Source organism: Pelodiscus sinensis, chromosome 7 (genome assembly GCF_049634645.1).
Source record: "Pelodiscus sinensis isolate JC-2024 chromosome 7, ASM4963464v1, whole genome shotgun sequence".
NCBI lineage: Eukaryota > Metazoa > Chordata > Testudines > Trionychidae > Pelodiscus > Pelodiscus sinensis.
This window is the reverse complement of record NC_134717.1, coordinates 34,623,910-34,647,497: the sequence shown is the minus strand read 5'-3', so window position 1 is coordinate 34,647,497 and position 23,588 is coordinate 34,623,910. Positions and strand designations below refer to the sequence as shown.

General features: G+C 40.7%; 1 protein-coding gene across 1 annotated transcript in view; it reads left to right on the top strand.

Moving 5' to 3' along the window:
* DPP4 (dipeptidyl peptidase 4) overlaps positions 1-23,588 on the top strand; it is a 76,664-nt gene that overhangs the window by 51,434 nt on the left and 1,642 nt on the right. Inside the window, exons 19-25 of the mRNA XM_006114841.4 lie at positions 4,265-4,334; positions 7,229-7,423; positions 8,562-8,616; positions 13,482-13,581; positions 15,297-15,361; positions 22,768-22,840; positions 23,092-23,165. Of these exons, the coding sequence (XP_006114903.2) occupies positions 4,265-4,334; positions 7,229-7,423; positions 8,562-8,616; positions 13,482-13,581; positions 15,297-15,361; positions 22,768-22,840; positions 23,092-23,165 (632 nt within the window). The remainder of the gene's footprint in view (positions 1-4,264; positions 4,335-7,228; positions 7,424-8,561; positions 8,617-13,481; positions 13,582-15,296; positions 15,362-22,767; positions 22,841-23,091; positions 23,166-23,588) is intronic.

Below are 23,588 nucleotides of genomic sequence, written 5' to 3'. Positions count from 1 at the left end.
GTAAGTTAAAAATATCTTTTAATTCTTCACCATTTTAGGAAAGATGTAATATATTTTTAAAATCTTGGAAAATCCTTGTCTAGAAACTTTATTAAATATATTTTAACTGCAGACTAAGGTTGTCTTTATTTGGTTTCTAAAACTTTTAGTTAAGAGAGAGAGAGAGAAATAGTAAACAGTGAAATGGCAGCACTGGTTGAGATCAAATGTAATCAAATCAGCTACTATCCTTGACAATTTTCTTTTGTAGAGTCTACATCCATGTACTTTCTTCATGGTGACATTGTGGGTAACTGCTGTTTTAGTTGATAATATATATGGTGGGTAGAAAAGGCAAATCTAAAGGATAAAAGTGTTGTAATGCCAGAAAGGTCCTTGTAGAATTGTATTTGGTTTGAAGAGATTACTTGCTTATGGTAATTTCTTATGGCAATTTCAAGGCAAATTTAGGGTGTATCTAAATTACACCCCTCTACCGACAGAGGGATGTAGATTAGGCACATTGCTAATGCAAATGAAGTGGGGATTTAAATATCCTGTGCTTCATTTGAATAGAAATGGCCGCCACTTTTTGCTAACGCGGCACTTTGCTGGCAAAAAGCGGCAGTGTAGACGGGGATCAGTCGACAAGGAAAGTCTTTTCCGACCGATCCTGTAAACCTTGTTGCACAAGTCATAAGGGATTGGTTGGAAAAGGCTTTCCCTGTTGACTGATCCCCATCTAGACTGCTACTTTTTGCCAGCAAAGTGCAGCGATGGCAAAAAGCGGTGGCCATTTCTATTAAAATGAAGCGCAGGATATTTAAATCCCCACTTCATTTGCAATAGCGATGTGCCTAATCTACATCCCACTGTGGGCAGAGGGGTGTAATTTAGACACACCCTTAATGTGGCTGGCTTGTCTTCAAAGACAGAGATCATGGTGGAGTGGTACTATGATTCTTTAAAAATAGATGCAGAATCTAAACTTCTGGAAATCTTGTTTTATTAAGGTCCCCAAGTCAGCAAAACAAGTAAGCAAGCATATGTGTAACTTCCAACATGTGACTAGTTCCATTGAAATCAGTGGGAATAACTCACATGCTCAAAAGTATGTATGCTCTCCACCAATTCAGAACTTTCTGAATAAAATAACAATGAGTTAATGCTTAAAGAATTTGTTTATAAGTGGTTATTACGGATGTTAGATATGGGGTTAAATTATCCACTAGGTGAATTTGTCACTAAATCTTTCTGGTTTGGATTTGCGTCATATCAAGGAGCATGGGACAGGGGATTGCGGTCCAGGAAGAGGTCTGGGGGGTGCAGGAGGGCTCTGGGGTTTGGGGTCTGGGATTGAGCTTGGGTCCAGAAGGGGGCTCAGTGCTGGGGCAGAGGTTGGTGTTTGGAAGGAGAGGAAGAGTGTGGGCTAAAAGGTACTTACCTCAGATGGCCCACAAGCAACCAGCAGGTCTAGCTCCAAGGCTTGGGGGTGGCCAGCTGGCTCTGTGTGGTGCTCTTGCCTGCAGACAGTGCCCTAGCTATGATTCCTGTCCAGTGGGAGCTGCGGAGTCAGCACTCAGGGTGAGGGCATCATATAAACCCCCTTTGCCCTCCCTATACCTAGGAGCCAGAGGGATATAGTGGTTATTTCTGGAAGTCATGCAGAGCTTTGGCCCTACTGCGTCACCAACCATACTTTTAGCAATCTATTAAAATCTTGTGGATTGGTTTCAGTAGCCATGGGGAGATCAATTCCAGGAGACTCCCAACCAATCCAGGAGGGTTGGCATCCCTAGTTCCAAAGCACAGTTGCTCTATTGTAACCCCTATCTGTTTCTTGTGACACAGGTTTACACTGTTTAACAAAATGAACATTCTTATGGGAATCAGGTTTTACGAACATCACTTTTTGATACCTCCCTCCTTCTGTTAGCTCATTAATATTATAACTCTCCTTTATCTTTGTGTTTCTGTCTTTTATTTCTAATAACACTTTTAATAAGGTAAAAGATGGGAATGACCAAGGAAGATGGAGGTTTAAAGATGATCTTCCTGCTATCAGTTGTGTGTTCATCTTTTTGTTCCTTCTTCCTCTTACTACTTCATCTCTTCAGGGTAGAAGCTGTTAGGTAAGGGGAACTTTTTCTTCTTTCTTTGTGTAGGACTGGGCAGAAAAAAAAATCCCATTAATTTAAACTTCAAATCCAAATGCCCTCTTAAATCCATGTGTCTGTACATATGAATGAAGATGTCTGTTCATTCATCTACAGAGCAAAAGATGAAAAACTCACTTTCAACAACACATGACCCAGTATCTTAATTTTTGAATGCCTCTTAGCACAGCTGTGTATTAACATCATATGTAGTCCAAGAGCTACAAATTCCTGAAACACTTAGGGTGTGCCTTCACTGCACCGTAACTCAAAATGAGATACACAATTTGAGCTACATAAACTGTGTATCTTATTTCAATGCTATTTTGAAATAGCACCAAATGACGAAATAAGCTATCTGCACAGTGCCAAATTTTGAAATAAAGCTCTATTCTGAAATGTCCCAGAGGTTTACAAGGACATCAGAATAACGAGCCCGAAATAATGAGCATGTGAAGACATGGGATAGCTATTTCAGGACAGTCCAGTATCCCGAAATAGCGTTGCAGTGTAGATGTAGCCTTAGACTCTAACCATTAGAACACACCACATTCCTAGTGACCTTTGCACGACATCCATTCTTGTAAAATCCTTCAGTGAACAAGCAAACCATGAAGTCTACAGCAACCCTATGTCAGGTTTACTCAACATGTGGCCCATTGGCCACATGCGGCCCGCAGCCCATTTGTTTGTGGTCCACGGTGCGGTTTGGGTTTACACGGGGCTCAACATGTGGCCCATGGGTGGGATCCTTTGAACATGACCTCCACTGGGAATACACTTCATAACAGCAAGGCATCTCCCAGGTGGAGTGGGCATTCATAGACGCAAGTGGATGGGTACAGGTTGTCAGTGTTTCTGACCCCTAGGGAGGAGGTGCCAAGAGCGCTGGGGCATTGTGGGAAGTGCTGGCTGCTTAGCCTTGTGGGCAGTGTCTGAGAGGTGCTGATTGGTTCACACTGTCCATGTCTGAGTCTGGTACCACGGCTGGGCAGCCCTGCCTCCATCCTGCACAGAACAACAGACGCCCATGTGGGGACGTCAGCCCTGTGGGAATCCAGGATGGGGCTTCCAGGAACCTCTCCTTTTTTGCCTCTTGTGGCCGGCCTGAGTCGTCCAGCTCCCTGCCTGCTGCAGGTTGGAGCGCTCTGGCTTGGGAACTTTTGTTTTTACAGTAAAATCACTACAAGAAACGCATAACCTGAAACTTCAAGCTAAACACCCAAAACACTGGTATACAATTTTATTTTTATTAAGAAGCATTAAAATTGGCAACAAAGAAGAGACACTTGTTGGATGAACACAGGGTTTTCAACCCTATTTGGAAGATGGAATTTGCTTTTGCAGAGATACATGGAAAGAAGCTATTTGTATATATCTGCATATATATTTGCATGTATATGCAACCACACTTAAGTTGTGGCCCCTGGCATGTCTTGTGAGTATCATTGTGGCCCGTGTGGCTTCCAAAGTTGAGTAGCCTTGCCCTATGTCATTCACAGTCTTCACTTAATATGTTTGGTTAACTCTCAGCCCTCCTCTTCCATCACAGTTCAAAAAGGGAAAACAACATCTAATTGCATTACTATTTCCTGTGATGTAAATAAAATAAAATGTATTTCTAAAATTTTGTCTGTAGGCTATTGAACAGTGTTCGTTGTTACACACACACCTGGGAAGTTCGTATTTTTCACTCAGTTTTCTGTCTTATTTGGGATATGGGGGATAGAAAGTTGACTAGAAAAACATTTTTTGAACTAAATACCAGACTGGCAGCATACCACTTTGTCAAGACTTCCCCATTAAATGTAGAATCTTAACCACAGAAAACATATTAAGTTGGTTTTTTTTAAACCCTAACTACCAGTTTCAGAATTTCTAGTGACTTAATTTCTTCATGGTTTGAAAGTCTGAATTGAGATTGAAAAAGTCTGAGTCTAAATAAACTAGTAAATTTAAATCTAGACTAATTTGTTTTAGGGCATTTTTGCATAAAATATTCTTTATATTTTTTTTAAAGTAAGAGATGTCCCAGATCTATTTTACTGGTTATGTGAGCAGTGAGCCTGTAAGTTATTCCATCGCACAGCTTATATTATATTGCAAACTTGTTTTTTCTTTACTTTTAGCACTGTGGTATCAGATGATCTTACCTCCCCATTTTGATTCATCAAAAAAATACCCGCTTCTCCTTGATGTGTAAGTCTTCAAGTATATTAGCAATGTAATCACTTTCATTTCTTTCTGAGACTTCTAATAACTTCATAAAACACACAACTAGCCTCTAATAGTGGGTTTAAAAGAGAGAGAAACCACTGTGAATTACAGCTTCCTGTAGAATGTTATGTGCTTTGCTCTACATTGGTCCTTCTAAGCACGTGCACTGTCAGATGCTGTAAGGTTTAACAAGGGTATCTGTTGCTTATGACACTGGATATGCTTTCTATAATATCCTCTGCCTTTTCCATGAGGTGCTGAGTATCCTCAGCTCCCACTGAAATCAGTAGGGACACATCTAAACTGCAGGGCAAAAGTCGAATTCAGGTACACAACTTCAGCTACATCAATTGCACAGTTCAAGTCGAAATAGCTTAATTTGGCTTTTAGCACTGTCTACTCAGCAGGAAGTCAAAGAAAATTCTTCTTTCGACTTCCTTTCCTCCTTGTGAAATGAGGGTTACAGAAGTCAGAGTAAGAAGTCCATCATCTCTAAATTATTTCAAAATAAAGGCTTGCTGTATAGACTCACTCTTTGTTATTTCAAAATAACGTAAGTTATTCCAAAATAACACTGCTGTGTAGACATAGCCTAGGAATTTGGGGAACACCTTATTGTAGAGGACCAGGCTCTATTCTGAAAACAGCTGACCATAGCCCTTTTGCAGCCTGATCCAAAACCTATTGAAGACTCTCACTGACTGCAGTGGACTTCAGATTGGGCAAATAATACATATTACAGGCAACTGACTAGAAAATTATGGCTTTATTTTTGTCTGTTTGCTGGTTCCAAAACTCCACAAAAATGTGCTTTTCAGGTAGGTTAGGAGTATGTAAGAAAACTGTACTATATTGTACAGGTATGTGATCATTCCTATGGGTACATCTACACAGCAGGGCTAAACTTGAAATAACCTACTCAAACTTGAGCCATGCTAATTGCATAGCTTAAGTCAAAATAGCTTATTTTGAATTTGGACACATTTACACAGCACTTATTTTGAAATAGAGCACTCTTCCTCCAACTTCCCTTACTCCTCATACAATGAGGTTTACAGAAGTTAGAGTAAGAAGCCCATTATTTCCAATTTATTTCAAAATAACTGGCTTGCTGTGTAGACACACAATACGTTATTTCAGAATAATGTCCGGTATTCCGAAATAATGCTGCTGTGTAGATGTGTCCTATATGAATAGAAAAATCAGGCTAAAGAATTCATAAGCATAAAAAATAAGGCACTTTCACTGGATCTTGTATATAGGTTCTTTGTTCATTTTCTTCCTCAATTTTCTCTGCTCATACTAATGTATTTTCATTAATTATTTCTATATTGAGAATTACTGAAATTTGCTATTCAGTTTACTGAAAACTGGCTTCACAAGGAGACTAGCATAATTTAGGAGTTATTGATTTTCTCCCAACATAGAAAAGTTACCTCTTTTTCTTTATTTAGTATCATTGGCTAGAATTATTCACTGTTTGCTTACTTACAGTTGTAATAAACAGTAAATCCTCTTCACGTGTTAAAATTCAAAACAAAACTCCTGTGCTCTTATTAACTGTCATCTAGTCCTTTCAGAAACAGAATGATAGATATATAAAGGAGATACTATCTGTTTTATCTAACCATATCTATGTGAGTACTTATGCAGCCCCCGTGTCCATAGTACCTGCGTGCCTCCAAAGTACTTAGAAAACTAGAAAGTACAATAACAAAAATTTCTCATTTCTTCCTTCCCAGCCTTCATGAGAAATAGTTTGATTAGTCCAGTGGTTCCCAGTGCGGTGCCTGAGGGCGCCATTGCGCCCGCCAGGGCATTTACGTGCGCCCGCCGAGTGATCAGGGCCGGCCCAAGCCATTCTTGTGCCCCGGGCCCTGGGTGTGTGGCGTATGCACGGCCCCGCCCCCAGGCGCCCGGCATCCCCAAGAGGTTGGGGACCAGTGGATTAGTCTATAGCAGTAGTGGGCAACCATCTATGTGTAGCCTTTGAGATATTTTGTTTACCATTGCCCATGTGCAGGGTTGCCAGATTCCACTAGTTTTCATCTGCATATTTTTTTCCCATTGGTAGTACTAAAGTGACATCCACTTAAAGCAAGGGCATGTGAAGTAAAGTGCATGCTGATTACACACAATATTGACTGTGAAAACCATGCACTCCCTCTGCATCCAATCAAAGTGTTGCTATGCTTCAATTGGCACACCTCGTAAATTCTACGTGTGCAAGAGCATTTAGCAAAACTACCCTAGCATGTTGTGATTACGACAATCTTGCAGCCCACTGATATGAAGAAGTGCCACTCACATGGTCCAGTCACCAGCCTGGGAGTTCTATGGGGTGGGGAGTTTTTTGTTTGTTTTTAAATCTCATTGATAAGTCACTGAAAGTGTGGTGAAACAACATGGATTATTTTGTTTTCACAAGTAAAGGCTGTTTACTGTTGATTTAACATTTTAATGAGACAAATAATGAATAATATTTAAACAAAGTACCAGAAATAGATTGTTTCAAAGTGATGCTATTGTTTGACTGAACTAAAGTGACAAAACAAAGAAAGGGAGTTTGCTTCAGATTCTTAATCCCTTATTAAAAATCATTTCAAGGTTGTTACTGTAGTGCAAAGCAATCAAATTCCTAAAGAAGGTCCAGTTCTTGCATTGCTCACTCATTTGAATAATTCCACTAAGACTGCTGTTCTTACCCAGTAAAAGCAGGGATTTGAGGTAAGCAGTGGATGGGTTTCACACATTTCTGATGCTCAGTTTAGTTATTAAGTTTTCCTGTTTATTATTTTCAGCAATGACTATCACGTGTTCTTGATGAGTGAATAAATGAACAGCAGATGTTTGTCTCCCTTGGGATTCTTTCACAGCTATGCAGGGCCCTGCAGTCAGAAAGTAGATTATGCCTTCCGTATCAATTGGGCTACATACCTTGCAAGTACAGAACAGATCATTGTGGCTAGCTTTGATGGCAGAGGAAGTGGCTACCAAGGAGACGAAATTATGCATGCAATAAATCGAAGACTGGGAACATATGAAGTAGAGGATCAAATCTCAGCAGCTAGGTAAGCACATACTGGACTGTTTCATTAAATACTATAACACTTCCTTGATGACCCACCTGTTGAAGTTGTAAAAGTGATAAAACAAGACATTCTTCTTTCTATTCAATAAGTAACTCATACAAATCGAGGAAGGGGAAGGAATAGGTTTTTCAAATGGTTATACTGAAATTTGTATAAAAAACTGTAGTTAAATACTATTTAATTTTATCTACTGAGCAGTAGTCAGTCTACGTTGTTAGTACATGTATAAATCAAACAAGGAATATCATAACATCCAGAGAAGGGAGGCTCTGCTTCATCAGAAAAAACACTGCAATATTATGGAAAAGAAAAGATAATCTATATGTAACATAGAGACCCAAGTTCTACTCTGGGCTGACACTTCCTTTTGTCACTCTCTGCTAGTCATCACTTAAGGGGAGATTTTCCAAACTTGGATGTTCATTATATACCATCTCCTAATCATTATCTTGCTAATATTTAGCTGTTGACAGGTGATCACTTACTTATTTATATGGAGCACAAAAAGAAGACTATTTTTAAAACAAATTATTATGTTCAGTTTATCAAGGCTGACATCTAGTTGTATGTGCCGAGCTAATCAGCATTTGCACCTGTAGTATTCACCATTGAGCTTGTACTGGTGGACCTAATTGACGTAAATGGCATCTATGAGATTACACCAGTATCACTGAGAGGTGAACTTGATTGTTGAAAAGGAATTTCAGTGAATTGAGTTTCATGGATTTTTTTTCAGCCTTTAGCTTTCCTATACAGCCAAATTTCCAGATGTAATCCCTACTCCCTCCCCTTACCATTCTATACATTCGAGACTGCCAATATCATAACAAAAATCACCTAGACTAAATCTCAGCAGAGCATTTTTTTAAACAAAGTTGCCAGGTTTTGTTTTCTGTCAGCAACACACAAAAATCTTCAGACTCAGCAAATTTTATGAAGGTCAGAAAAAGGTGAAACATTAAATTCTGTCTCAAGCAATCACTGGACCAAATGATCCAAACCTAGTTGTATAAGTTAAAATTTCAGCAAATCAAAAAACAGTAAATTGCATGTGATTACTACTATTCTAAAATCTCTGCAGTCTACAAGTGTTTATTTGATTTTTGTTTGCATTTAGAAAATTTTCTGAAATGAGCTTTGTGGATAAGAACAGAATAGCTATTTGGGGCTGGGTGAGTATTCAGATTACTTTGATGAATCTCTGTTGGGCAATTATAAAGGTGTAACTTTTGTGTGTTTTATTCTATGCACAATACATATAATACAAGGAAGTCTGCATTGCTGCTGCTGCTGCTTTTGAACACATCCTATGGACTAAAAAGAACTTAATTTTCAGAGTTAAATTGGCAGCTCTTCACTAATAATCTCCTTCAGCTAATTTTAAAGCATGGGTTTAAATTATAATTCTTTGATTGAGGGTCCCTATTGTAGTCCACTATGGGTTATGAATGTGAGGTGGGAAAATTTGAAAGAAGTGTCCATTGAACTGTGCATGAATCCTGGCTCACCTCCTGCTTCTGTCTAATGGGATGAAGGACAGAGTGAGCTAATCATCTCGCTGTCTTCTCGCTGCCCCATGGTCTAGGTCAGAACCTCCACTGTTTGTGGCTCTATAAAATAACAATGGATTTAACGTTGTAAATAGTTTTTACAGTTTACAGGTGAGTATTTTATTGCTCTCGTAGGCTATGTCTACACTTCAGGTTTAGAGTGCAGCTGCAGCAGTGCTGCAAGTAACTGAAAGTGTTACCACGGCAGGTGCCCTTGAAGAGAGCTGTCCCCATGAGGGGAGCAGCTAACAGTGCTGGGAACACAGCTCCCTGCGCTGTAGCCTGTTTCACACAGGTACTTTACAGTGCTGTGACTTGCTGTGCTGTGCTGTGTGTGTGTGTGTGTGTGCACAGCAATGCTGTGTGTGTGTGAGTGTGAGTGTGAGTGTGAGTGTGAGAGAGAGAGAGAGAGAGAGAGAGAGAGAGAGGCTGTTGTTTTTCACACCATGATGAAGACCAGTCATCATAAACTTTGCCTATCTATAGCACCATCTTTGTCAGCAGCTTCACAGTTTCCTGCACTCCAGTGTCTTGGACACATAGAATGACTCTCACCCTGGGGATCTGAATCTGTTGCCACTCCACAGGACTTTTTCACTCCACAGTCCCAGATCTGAAATCCCCTTCTCCATTGAGCCCCTCCATCTCCAGAGATGTAACATCACCACCAAGCGAGGTAGCCACCAAAAAGAGCTTGTCTCCCATCACATATGCTCCCACGGTACCAATACCAGAACTGGTATCGCTTTCGAGGTCCCTTCCAGTCCTAGAATCCTAGTATTCTATGATTCTCTTCATCGGAAGATTACAATCCACCTGATGAACCTCCTCTCTCCCCTACCCCACATCTTACATATCCTCTGAATCCAGAAGACCTGCAAAGTTTGGGACCAACCTCTGCTTCACGTAATTCAGTCATTGATACCCCATGCTATAGGGGCCTCCAAAATCACCTACTGATCCTTCCTATTGGCCTTGGGACCAATACCCTCCTGCAGATTCAATCTGATCTGTCAGGGTAGCGGTTCCCAGCTTGTGATCCATGGCCCACTGCCAGGCTGTGAACTGCTGGCTGGGGCTGGAGTCAGGGTTCCCCTGCCTACCACCTCAGCAGAGCCATGCAGCTGCAGCCCCAGCTACTCTCAGAGGCAGGGCCACCTGGCCCCACCCCAGGAGCAGCTGGGCAGCCACCACATAGCCCACATGGAGGTTATGAGAGCTGCAGCCCGGGCCACAGTACTAAAAATAGCAGCATTGTCCCAGCTCCAGTCTTGGCTCTGGCCCTGTCTGCCACATGGCCCCACCGCTGGGAGCAGCTGAGGCCGCATCTGCATGGTGGCTGCTGGGGATGGACCACAGTACTAAAAATAGCACTGTAACCTTGCCTCCAGTCCTGGCACATGGCGCAGCATGCGCCATGTACTGGGACTGGAGCCGGGGCCATGTTGCTATTTTTAGTAGTATGGTCCTGGCCCCAGCCACCATGCGCACACCTCCCAGGAGTGGGGCCATGTGGCAGACAGGGCTGGAGCTGAGGACGCATTGAGGCAGGGGCTGCATGGCAGGTGGCAGCTGACACCAAGGTTTGGAGCTGCAGGGCTGTGTGGCCAAAACAGGAGGCTGGCACATGGGGGTTATGGTGGGGGGGGGGGGCGGCTCTAAGAGGCGGAAGGATGGGGATGTGAAGACAGCTGTTCGCAGCAGCTTTAGGGGCTGGGGCTTTTGACAGACCAGTAACATTTTATTTGCAAATTTGCATATTCATTATTTGTATAATGAATATGGAAATACAACAGTGCCAGTCTGCCAAAGGTTTATTAATAGGTTTTCCTGCCCTCAGCATAAAAAAGGTTGGGAACCACTGTGCTAGGGAGTCACCCCTTGCCTCCCTTCTAAGAGGAGGGTCACATCTGCCTATGGATCCTGCATAGAAAGAGGAATATTATGTACCAGATCCAGCAGTACCTCCAGAACCATTAGGACAGCTATCTTCATCTCATAGACTCATAGACTTTAGGGTCAGAAGGGACCATTATGATCATCTAGTCTGACCCCCTGCACAATGCAGGCCACAGAATCTTACCCACCCACTGCTAGAATAATCCTCTCACCTATATCTCAGATACTGAAGTCCTCAAACGATGGTTTAAAGACCCCAAGATGCAGAGAATCCTCCCGCAAGTGACCTGTGCCCCATACTACAGAGGAAGCAGTGACCTCTACATCTCTTTCACCCCCAATGGCTTCAGACAGTCCAGGACCACCACCTCAGGATTGCTGGAGAACTCTGGATTCTTCTCGAAGAGGTCCTGGACACCCAGCACAAACTTTTAGACATCCTCCACTTATCTGGAATCTACAGACTATAGCTTTCTTTAATAATAAAGACACACTGGAGCCAGTTGGGACAGTTTTGATACACTCCCCTCCCCTGCACTCCCACTAAGGTGGAGAAGGTTACTACATGTCAGCCAAAGGGGCAGAATCTTTGGCTTTTTTACCCTGCTTCCAACTCACTGGTGGTCTGAGCTGCTTCTGAAGGGCTAGAAGCAACCTCCACAGTCTACTCCTAGGGATAGCGAAAACAAACACCTCCACTTCAGGATAGGCAGTTACCATGCACTAATGGCTAAATATGATGCCCTGAACTATGCCTGGTTTGCAGAATTTGTTGACAGCCTTCTGCAACAGGACAGAGCTCATTTCCAAACTTGCATAGAGAGAAGCAAACTGATAAGTCATGGCTATGTCCAATTTTTAGTAGATGCTGATATGTTCTCTAGTGTAGTGTTTCTCAAAGTGGACAGTGGACCCACTCTGAAATAGCTGCTACCAGGCTGCTCCAGTTTGTTTACTTACCTGATCTTCAGCCATAGCTCACAAGGCTGCCCTCCAAACATTTAACTTCTTGCTGCGTGTCTCTTTTTTCCATGAAGGTCACTTTCCTTATAGCCATCACCACAGCCATGCACTCTTGGCAAGCTTGTAGTGATGATATTTACATATTTCATAAGGAGAAGGTTGTTTTGTTTCTACATCCCAAATTAACCCTCAGAAGAATTTCAGAATTTCACCTTAACCACCAATCAGCTTACTTACCTTTGTACTTTCCAAAACCACATGATTCCTCAGAAGAATGAAGACTCCACTCCCTCAGTTTTTGGCAGGCTTTGGCCTTTTACTTGTAGAGAACAAAACCAATCAGGAAATACCTGAGGCTGTTCATCATTATAGCAGAGAGAGCCAGGAGGCCTGTCATCTTCACCTAGCTAATTGTCAAATGGATCTCTGGCTGAATTCTACTCTACCAGCTACCACACCTCTCTCTTCTCCCCCCTGGACTGAGAGTTTATTCCCCCAGAGAACACGCAATGACTGTGGCATCTCTTCAGGAGATGCCCCTTTGTTGAACATGTGGGGCTCTGTTCACAAGACATTATGCTCTGGTGCAGAACTTCTCTGCTGGTGCCTTCTTTGCAATGGTGGTCTTCTACTCAGCTTTACCACCTACATTCTTGCATTCTTATAATTAGTTACTGCTTGTTGGTCACCCTCCATGGACTACAACAGGGACCATCACAGGACAAAAATGGGACATTATTGACCTATAACTGGTAGGTTTTTGAGATGTGTGGACCCTTTCTATAGTCCACTGCCTGGCCTCCTTCCCTTCTGCTTTGGATCTTCTCTGATTCCCTGAAGAGAAGGAACTAGAGAGACAGTCAATCTGCTTCCTCTTTTTTCCCTTGGACTGATGTACAAGGTGTACCAAGGTGGATGTGCAGATCAGTGCACACTGCTTTCATTTCTCTAGCTCTGGGCACATGGACTACATAGCAGACCACACTTCTTGCAGAACTTCCCATTAGCTCAGTCATTCTGCCACACATTGATAGCCCCATTGATTTCTGTCAGGCTGGTTGTGTGCTAAAACTTAAACCTGTATAAGTGTTTTGCTCTACTGGGATTGAAGGCCCCCAGTCCTGCAACGGGTTTCAATAATGTTGGTCCCTACATCTATGAATGTCATTGATAGTCACTGGACTCACAGTTGCATGAGGGTTAGTCCATTGTTATCCCATTGCCATATAGGGACAAGTCTCTAAAGTTACTTATCTCTTTAAACGTTGAGAGGAAATTGTCAAAACTGGCCTCTAAACTGTTATCAGTGCAATCACTTGTAGCAGCAAGTAACACCTTTTAAGTATCTTGCTGCCTGCTTATCAGGTACTTAAACATCTAGTTTGTAAGATTCTCATCTGCCCATAGTAAAGGGCAGTCAGTGTGCTGTTACCTGGTCCCTGGAGCAGATTGAAATGGGGACTGTCACTCTCCAAGTCATAAGCTTGGTCTTGATATTACTGCTCCAGGGGGAGTACCTACCTTGGGATGGAGGTCTCAATATAAAAACCACAGAGCCTGAATACGTGCAGCAGATGGGCCCTCCCTTCCTTCGCCTGAAAATAACTGCTTTGTTTCCTTCTCAGTCTTATGGAGGCTACGTGACCTCCATGGTGCTTGGGTCTGGAAGTGGAGTGTTCAAGTGTGGAATTGCTGTGGCCCCCGTGTCGCGGTGGCAATATTATGGTACGTTATGGCTTCCCAGTTGCAAATATTCTCCTATGACATGCTACAGAGAGCTGAGTCATACAATAAGACTTTGTCTATTAACTGGATAATCTGTCATAAATGTCATTTGGTCTGCTTTGGTGGGGTGTTCGGTATTGCAAATTCTCCATATTCTGTTTTTCATTTTAAAAGAGCCTGAATTAAAGATAATATATTTAACCTTTATAAAGCACAGAATTACTGTAATATTTGCAATACTACTGTAATGTAAATGTAATGTAAATGTCTGCATTTGCATTCATAAACTGCCATGTGTTCTAAAGTGTTGAGAAATGACTATTGAATGTCATAAAATTCATTACTATTGGTACTTGTTTCTTTAAATTACTACTTTGCTTACAGGATTGAGCTATAGGAAGAATAACAACATGTGTATTGTAAAGGTTTCTATTAAAGGGACATAGAGTATTTTTAAGCAACAGCTGGGAATTGCCTCAAAGTTATTTGCCTTGGATGTGTAATATTCACATTTTACAATTGTAGTTCATTCTCTGAAGAAATCGCTCAAAACTCAAGAAATGGCTCTCTGGAAAATAAAATCTGTATATACAGATAACTCGTAGAGCCAAACAAAAAACAATGCTGTGATCACATGCTAGTAAAAGGAGTGTTTCCAATTTAGATTGATTTCTGTACATTGATTTGTTCATGATTGGTACTTTAATACTGTCATATGAAAAAAGTGGAGAATTGAAAACAGATTATTGCAAGGTTCTGTTTATTTTTACAAAAAGCTTATTTATATCTATCTATCTTACAACTGCTTGTAGGAGCTTGTTTATTAGAAGGAGCAATATCAAGATAGTAGTCTTGAGCTAAAATGGGAGTTTTTAAACTGAGTTGGATCTGGTCCTATAAATCCTCGAGCCCAGAAAGTTTTATTAGTGTTATTTTATTTTACAGTTTTCAGTTGCCTGTAGTTGCTGTACTCAAATTGTCATGACCTTTTAGGGCAGATATTCCATTTCAATCCTATTCAAAGAGTGGCAATCAGAGAAATACTAAAATTCCAGATTGTAATTTACTAGCTCATTGAAAAAGACACAGTGGAATTACAAAGCAATTTGAATGCAGGTGGTTCTCTATCATAATTGGAGTAATCACTAGTTAAACAGAGATTGAAATGTGAGTATTGCACCTCAGTTTGTGGATTTTAGCATAGAAAAAGGCAACAACTCTGGCATCTAAAAAAATTCAGAAAACATGTAGCTCTCTAGAAAACATGAGATACTCAATACAAAGATAAAGATAAAGCAAATAAGGCCTAATTCATCCATCAGAAAATAAGCCAATTTTGGCAGTTTCCTTTCTTAAGATCATTAAGTTCTCAATACCTTAGACCATTTATCTGGATGATTTTTTAGAAATCAGTAAATGTTAGAATCTCAGCAATTTCCTTATGATTACTGAAAGCATAACATGTAATGTACCATTGATACAAGGTGATTATTAATATTCAGCATTCAGGTGTCCATGGCAACAGCAACATTAAATATTCTTAATGATTATGGATACCTTGTGAAATTCATCAGGTAAAATGGTGACTTTTTCCGAAATGGTAATGCATTCCATATGTCTTTGAGTTACAGAACATGTGGACTTTCAGGTAGACAAAAGCGCTTACAAAAATAGAAGCCTTTTACTATATTGTATTCACACTTTTAATCTTACAGATTCAATATATACAGAGCGTTATATGGGTCTTCCTGTAGCAAGTGATAATCTGAAAAACTATGAGGTAAGAAGATAGTGCTTAATTCCTTTTTAACATGATTAAAATATATTTTGTCCCTGAAGCACATTTTGTCCCTGAAGTTATTAATGCTTTCCAATTTAATCCAGAATAACTTCTTCAGTTACTTATTAACAAGACAATTTGTTCTACACTGTGTTTTTAGGAGTTCTAGTGTTACTTCTTCCTGGATTTAGAATTAAGTTGTTACCACTGACCCCAGGAATACACTATATGTTAAAAAATCTGTTTGATTTGGACATTTTACAAGATGTCATCAAAGAATGTAAATCATGGTATTATTTCAGTTATCAAGGAATTGATTCAATTTAAAAATATGATCTGCTAGTGGGGGACTATGCTGTGTCTTAAACAAACACATTCAATCAAAATGAAGTCACTATGGTCTTCTGAGGTTTTAAAACATGCATTTTCCAGATTATTTGTGTAGATGGTGTTAAATTTAGAGTGAATCCATCCTTGTGTCATGCCACAAAAACTGTCATGGGCCGGAAGAAAATTAAATTAAAACTCCTAGGACTCCTTTACCCTAGACAGTCACAATAACTCTAATACTGTGAGTTTCTTTATAAAACTACAGACAAAGTGCAATGTCATGAAACATTAAGAAACACTTTCTTGCAGTATTGCAGACCTCCAGCTGTCAAAAATCGTGACTCGGGTGCCAAAAAAAAAAAAAAAAGAGAAATTATCTTAAAAGTAATGAGATAGATAGATAGGTAGTTTCTTAATATGCCTTCTGGTTCTGAGTCTGTATGTTTCACTTCAAATTTTTAATTTTTTTCTCCATGCTTCAGAGAGTTAGAAACAGTTCTGTATTTTTGTTTAGTTTTGGTTTTGATTTTTTCCAAAGACTTGCAATGCATTTTCAAGAGAGCAGCACTCCTCCTGTTGGATTAAACACTACTGAGGTTGAATTGAATCCTCAGATTCTGCAGTGGGGAAACGAAATCCAGGGGCCTTGGACCCTACTCTGTCAGCACAAAATTGTTATAGTTCTGGCCTAACCACAGAACTGGGGTTTCCCTAGCACAGTGGAATAGTCATTGAGTCAGCCTAGACACTGTAGGCCAGTGTTGTTCAACCTTTTCGTATAAAGTACCCCCTTCTTTAAAAAAAAATATTTATAAGTACCCCCAGTACCTACAGTTTTCAGACATGCAACATTTTTTTCTACCATTGCAATACATTTGTTTAAACAACTTAATTGTAGCCGGGAGGGCCATGACATTTCTGGGTATAAAAAATACAAAAATAATAAAGCACTATAGAATGTAACTGATTTTTTTCTCCAAATTTCAGTGTGTTGACATACCCCCCAGACTTCTCTCAAGTGCCTCTGAGGGTACTCGTACCACTGGTTGAGAAATACTGCTTTAGGCCACCTTCCCCAGCTCATGGTGTACATGGATTCTTTTTTTTGAATAAGGAAATCATCAGGACCACATTGCCCTGTAGAGCAGCTATCTCCAGCAGCCTGAATAATCCCTTAGAGATGTGGGGAGGGGGAGCTCTAAGCCTTCACTAAATTACACTAGGGATAGGACCACCGCTGACCACCCAATAACAAGCATTAGGGGGGCATAAAACATCTTTATAAATTAATTCCAGGGATTTGCACAGATGTAGGGGGATTCTCTGGTAGGAGTAGAGTCAGCATAGCTTGTGGAACTGGAGAAATGGCTGGAGTGTTCCTATACCCTACCTGCCAAAATGGCTTATGAGAGCACTTGGCAATGAGGCACATATTACGGCTGCCTGTGGGCACAATAGCTCAAACCAATTTATAACAAGCCCCTAGATGAAAGCAATGCATCTATTTAGCCCTGATCACCTCAGCAGTTTAGGCATGAATTTGGTTCCCAGAGTGAGTTTGTTGGGAGGAGCTGATACGGGAGAATCAAGGAGCCCATTGTGAGAGGAACTAGAGTGGGGAAGTGTGCATCTGGAGACAGGGAGTGAAGGGTTATTCGTTTTGGTGAGTTCAGAACACAATTAGTCTTAAACCACCGCTGGGTTACTGGAAAAGAATGGTAAATTGTGCTCATTATGAGATGCAGTGATTGTGCCGTGAACTACAGTATTCAGATACACTGAAATATCTGCTTTGAGGACCCATCTCATTTATATAGTCAATGTAAGCTCTCTGGTGGCAATGGCCTGGGTCACTTGAAAGCTGCTGTAAGTGGTGGAAGAGACTGTGAACCAAATCTGACTTTTCATGGCTCCATTACTACGGGGAATAGATCAGGCTCGATTATGGCCTCCTTACCTGACCAGATCTGCTTTTTTGCTAGCTGTTAGCTCTAGCATCGCTCCTTTTGGCCTTTTTTCTCTCAAGTACGTTCCTTTTAAGGCAGTGAGAACTGTAGCAGCTCAGCTAGGTAGAAATGTAAATATAAGTCACATTCTTGCTACAGAATGCAACATTTACATGCTGGGTGCACAAAGTCATTCTCCAACTTCACGGCACAGATGGCACCAGAGGACTGTTTGATCCTTTCATGCCAGGAGTCGAATTTTCTTGGCACTGCATCCCTCACTGGCAATGGCCATGTTGAAACTGCCAGTACCAAGAGCTAAAGGTTTTAAATGTGTTACTCAGAGGACTAATTGGGGAAGATGGTGGCTAGATGGAAAAGAGGGTGAGGATACAGATCATATTGCCACATTATACACCTTCTTTTAAAGCAGGGTTTCCCAAGCTATGGGTTAGGACCCAAATATGGCTCGCCATTACATTTCAAAAGGGTCACCACGTGTCTCCGCAGGTAGCTCTGTCCCTTCTCCTCTCCCCATTTTTGAAGTGCCTTAGGTCACAAAGTCTTCCTGAATTGTCAAAATGGGTCCTCATCTGGAAAAGGTTCGGAACCACTGCTCTAAAGGTTGAAAAGTCTGACTAAAGTCTTTGTTCATTGTGTGCAATGAGAATCAAAATTTGTTCTGTTCCTTTGCCTATGCAGTACTCCCAGGTATTAATTTTGGAGAATTTGTCTGCTCCCAAGAACCTCATTTCTGGAACTTTGCTGACCCCATGCAGCAAGTAGCCCTTCAAAGCCCTTTCTTTATGGTCCAGGAGTGCTGATACAGACTAATCAAAACTGCCCTTATATCATCCAGAAAGGTAGTAACAAAACGAAGTTCCTTCTCCTCTAAGTACTAAAGGCTCTGTCCCCAGTAGTGCTGACAGCCAAGCCATTGCTCACATGTGGGACAGTGACTGGAACCAGAAGCTGAGCCCTGATCTTGTGTGTAACACTGGGCTGCTCTAATTAGAGCATTAGGATCAGTTCTCACCTTGTTTCCTTCACACACATCTCAACATTTGTTCCAACTATATAGTTAGAATTGAACTTATTTTTGAGATGCATGTTCCCCTTTGATGCTCAGAAGAAAGCTAGAGGGATGATTTTAACTCACATCCTGCTAACAAGCTAATTAGGTGTAATGGCTATTTTTACTTTGAAGTATGAAAATAAGAGAGTTGACAAAGAAAGGGGCGAGCATTGCTAGAACTGGTAGCAAAGTTGTGTGAGACAACAGGAGTAGGGCTGAGGTATGGCTCAAAAAGAGGAAGGAGACCAGTTTTGTTCTATTCCATTCTGTGGAGGTTATATAATGGAGTTACACACATGAAAATGAGAATAAAATAGGGCCTATTTTGTTCTGTTGGATACCTAGAGGCTGTGTCTACACTGGCGGGTTATTGCACAAGTACGGCCGTTCTTGCACAAGAATCCTCAGAGCGTCTACACTGCCCGCTCGCTCTTGTGCAAGGAAATTTACAGTACGGCATGGTAAGAGACGGCTCCTTGCGCAAAAGCTACATTCTTTTTTAACAGGTGTAAGCCCTCTTGTGCAGGAGCTCTTGCGCAAGAGGGCAGTGTGGATGCTCAGCAGGGATTTCTTGCACAAGAAAGCCCTATGGCTAAAATGCTTTCTTGCGCAAGAGAGGGCCATGGGCGCCCTTGAGCAAAATCACAGCTTGCACATGGCAGTGTGGACATTTTCTTGCGCAAGACTTCTTGCACAAGAACACTTGCACAAGATGTTCTTGTGCAATAAGCCGCCAGTGTAGACATAGCCAAAGAGTCTTGTCTAATGATGGAGGCTTGAAAAGTCCCTGGAGCTAATGGAAGTTGTAACATGTGAGAGATGGGTACCAATACAAAGAGTGCAAGCCCTAGGCTGATGAATGGGGGTGGTTGTGGGGAGGAGGAGTTGGGCCTCCAACCTAGGGCAAGTCCTAGGGCTTATTGGAGAGATCATGACAGGAACCAGAGCCTTAGAAATCAGAGAAAGCAGTAGCCTAGAGCTTACAAAAAGGGACTGTTCAGCTCGTGAAGGAGATTTTTTTTGCAGTTCACTCTGAATTTGATATGCTGTTGGCAAGTGTTTGAAACAGTCATAGATTTGGCAATCTTTTGCTAGCAGATTTGAAATGTTCAGTCCTTAAGAACTGCTGCATCATTAGGTTATGCAAAACAGGGTACAATTTTGTAAATATGCCATCTTGTACTGATTTGACATTTGTTCTATTAGCTGAGAATATGCCAAAGGGAGAGAGACCTTCAGATATCAGCCAAACCTTAACTTGTTTGTTGAGCTCTTATAAAACGGTGACTGCTGTGTGATCTTTAGCGAAGCCAGTTATGCTCAGTGTGGCCCAGAGCTGAACACTTCCACTGACATGGCCCTGAGAACTGTGATTTCTGCAATACAACCCATGAAAACAAGTAGCCATGCTGCTACATTGGATTTATTTACACTTAAGTGAGTCTTAGGCCCTGATTCAATGCATCAGCTGTCTTGCAGAGGTGGCCATATAACTTGAGAGTGTTCCTGACTTTGAAACCTCCATTGTTCAAAGTAAGCAGGTCATAGGCTGTTCTCTGGGTTTGGTCCAGTGCATGTAAAAGCAGAATACAACCACACCCAACCGTAAATACCCAGGGTTAAAGGATAATCTATTGGGAAAGCAGTTGCTGTTATATGAGTTTTGTGTTCTTCTAATTTTGGGGGAATATTTACAAGTGATATTGTCTAATGTTCACACTGAGAGGAAAGAGGCTAAGAAAAGTGGCGTTTGAAAGCTAATGTCAGATTTACAAAGTTGATCAAGTATAAGGCCTGAAAGTCACAGAGTAAAGGCAGAAGGAAATAACTGACCAAATCATGCATCTCCTTCCCCATACCACACTGATCCCTCTTCTCACCTCCTTTATAAATAATAAAGGTTGATTTGCTGGAAAGAAGCTCCAAACATGATTAAACAATCAGCTGGAGGTGCTGCTTCTCTGCGCCTATGGAAAATGTTCCAGCCAGTGAATGCTGCTTAATTGGTTTTGCCAGTGGACCGTTGCTTCCTATTTCTCGTTCTCTCTCAATGCTACTGTACTCATGTTTCTCCGGGCAGAATTACCTTGCCATGACTGTCAACTTTCCAACTTTGATATTTTCTAGGATGTTTTTTTCTCACATGAACATAATAAATAATAATACTCTTGTTTCTAGCACTATTGTATCCAGCTTTAAGTATGTCATTGGTTTCCAGACATTTGATCTGTCCTTCCAGATCCCTCTTCTGCAGTTATTCTGAGTTTGATAGTGAAAGTTGGAGCAGTTAATAGTTTATTTTGTTGAGCATGCAATACAATTTTATTTTGTGTTTATTTGCAATTTACAGCAGGTAAGCTTTATTACATTACTATAATGGCAAAAAGTGGCCTTAAAGTGGGAATAAATAATACTTAAACCACTTTAAGGTCACTTTAATAGAACAATGTAAACAGGAGTAAGTGTAAATGAGGAACACTCCATATTATAGTTTCTTCGTAGCATGTGACATTTGACTTTTAGATCTAAAATTATGAGAATTCTTTCTATAGATCTAATTTTCTCAGATATTAAAATAAAATATATCATTACTAAAAGACAAGCATTTACACGTATGCTCCTCATGATATGTATTTTATATATGTAGTACAAAAAGATTCAAGAAGGATTAGCAAAAGAGCAATTAAATATTGTTAATGCATGAAAATTTGCTTTCACATTTTTTTTTTAAATCAGCTGCGCGTATGTTATATTTCTCACTAGGCCTACTTTATTGTGATCTTAATGTACATATCCAAACTATGTCTTATACCCTTCCTTGTACATATAAATGATCTCTTCTTCAGCCTGAATTTCCTCTTTTCTTTATAGCAATTCTCGAGTTGTAATTGCAAGTCCCAGCAATCATCATATTGCTAGTTAACATACTGTATGTAGTCAGTGTTTTAAATTTGCCATTATTAATCTTAGTAACTGCTTTCTCATGTCAGTATTTTTCTGCTTCCAAAGTGCGACCTAGCTTCAGATATGGCTTTGGTTCAGTGTTATTTTCTTCTTGTATTTCATATTCCTTCAATTTTTTAAACATCTTTTACACACTCAATGGCTGTGTCTACACTGGGCCGCTTATTCCGGAAAAGCAGCCGCTTTTCTGGAATAACTTGCCAGCTGTCTACACTGGCCGCTTGCTTTCCGGAAAAGCAATGACGATCTACTGTAAAATTGTTAGTGTTTTTCCGGAAAAACTATGCTGCTCCCGTTAGGGCAAAAGTCCTTTTCCGGAAAAACTGTTCCGGAAAAGGGCCAGTGTAGACAGCACAGTAGTCTTTTCCGCAAAAAAGCCCCAATCGCGAAAATGACGATTGGGACTTTTTCCCAGAAAAGCGCATCTACATTGGCCACGGACGCTTTTCCAGAAAAAGTGCTTTTCCGGAAAAGCATCCTGCCAATGTAGACGCGCTTTTTCCGGAAATACTTATAACGGAAAACTGTTCATTTCCGGAAAAGGGTGCCAGTGTAGACGTAGCCAATAAGTATACATCTAAATTTGTCACTTAGATATAAGAGGTTCTATATATCCTGAGATAGCCATAGATATATAGTAGTGTATGTTTTGCGGAGGAAAGTTCTTGTACAGTCTCTCAGAAATAGCTGTACACCCTACATTTAATGCTACATTTAATGTACACGCTACATTAAAAAGTAATGTTGTCACGGTAATACATTTTTTAATGGATTACTGCATAGCACTGGAAACCCATAGCAAATACAGGGCTGTGAGCTAGTAACAGCATGTCAGCAATGCATTGCATGGGGGCCTCTCTTATAACTCCATCCCTCTGGAGTTGTAATGCAAGTTACTTTGCAGACACTCTGCACATGAACATCCCAAATTGAGAATCACATTGTGAATGTTCCCATGTAAAGTACAACACATTTGAATGTTATTTTATTTATTTTTATTCAGAGGACCACTAGTTATGTTAACTGAAATGAAAATCAGTTGCTGGCAAACCATTTCTTGAACAATAGCACTTTTTTTTTTTTAATTTCAGAGTTCAACAGTCATGGCCAGAGCCAAAAATTTCACACAAGTTGAGTATCTCCTTATTCATGGAACAGCAGATGGTGAGTTGCAGCTAATTAGACATTTTTTGTCAGTTAAACTACTGACAAAACAAAATCATGTAGGGGCAAGGCTGTTACATTTACATCAGTAAAATAATTTAGCTTTCCACAAGTAATTTGTCTTCTAGCAAGCAGTGCAGGAAAGGCATGTATCTTAAACAATCTTGCTTGTGTGTTCTGTGCATTGTTTTGTTTTCCCCCAAAGCGGTTCAGAAGCCATGTTTGCTTTACCTTTTTCTTCTTATTCCCAGATAATGTTCACTTTCAACAAGCAGCACAGATCTCCAAAGCTCTCGTTGATGCCCAGGTGGATTTCCAAGCAATGGTATGGCTCTCTGTTTATAAGTAATGTTGTCAGGGTTACAGTCTCTCATCTGATCTACCTGCCAGATCTGAGAGGAGAATGTAGCTCTTACTTGTATCATCTCAAGAATGTGCATGTATTATAGGGAGGCATAAGTAGTAACTGCTTTAGTGAGGTTGTGCTGAGATTTGTACTCAAACTAGGATGACAATCTCTTCCCCGGTTTCTGGATCTGAATTTATTCACCAAATTTGGCAAAATAATTGAGGACAAAGTAATTTCCTGTATAATTTTTTAGTTAAAGTGGCAACTTTTGCAGAGGGCCTAGAGGAAATTTTGTCTTTTTGAAATTTCACCCTGTTATCCTCATGTTTCTTAGGGTTCCTTTAGCTCCATAAAGCACAGCTCATCATACTTCACATTCACACTCTGATAATACCTTGT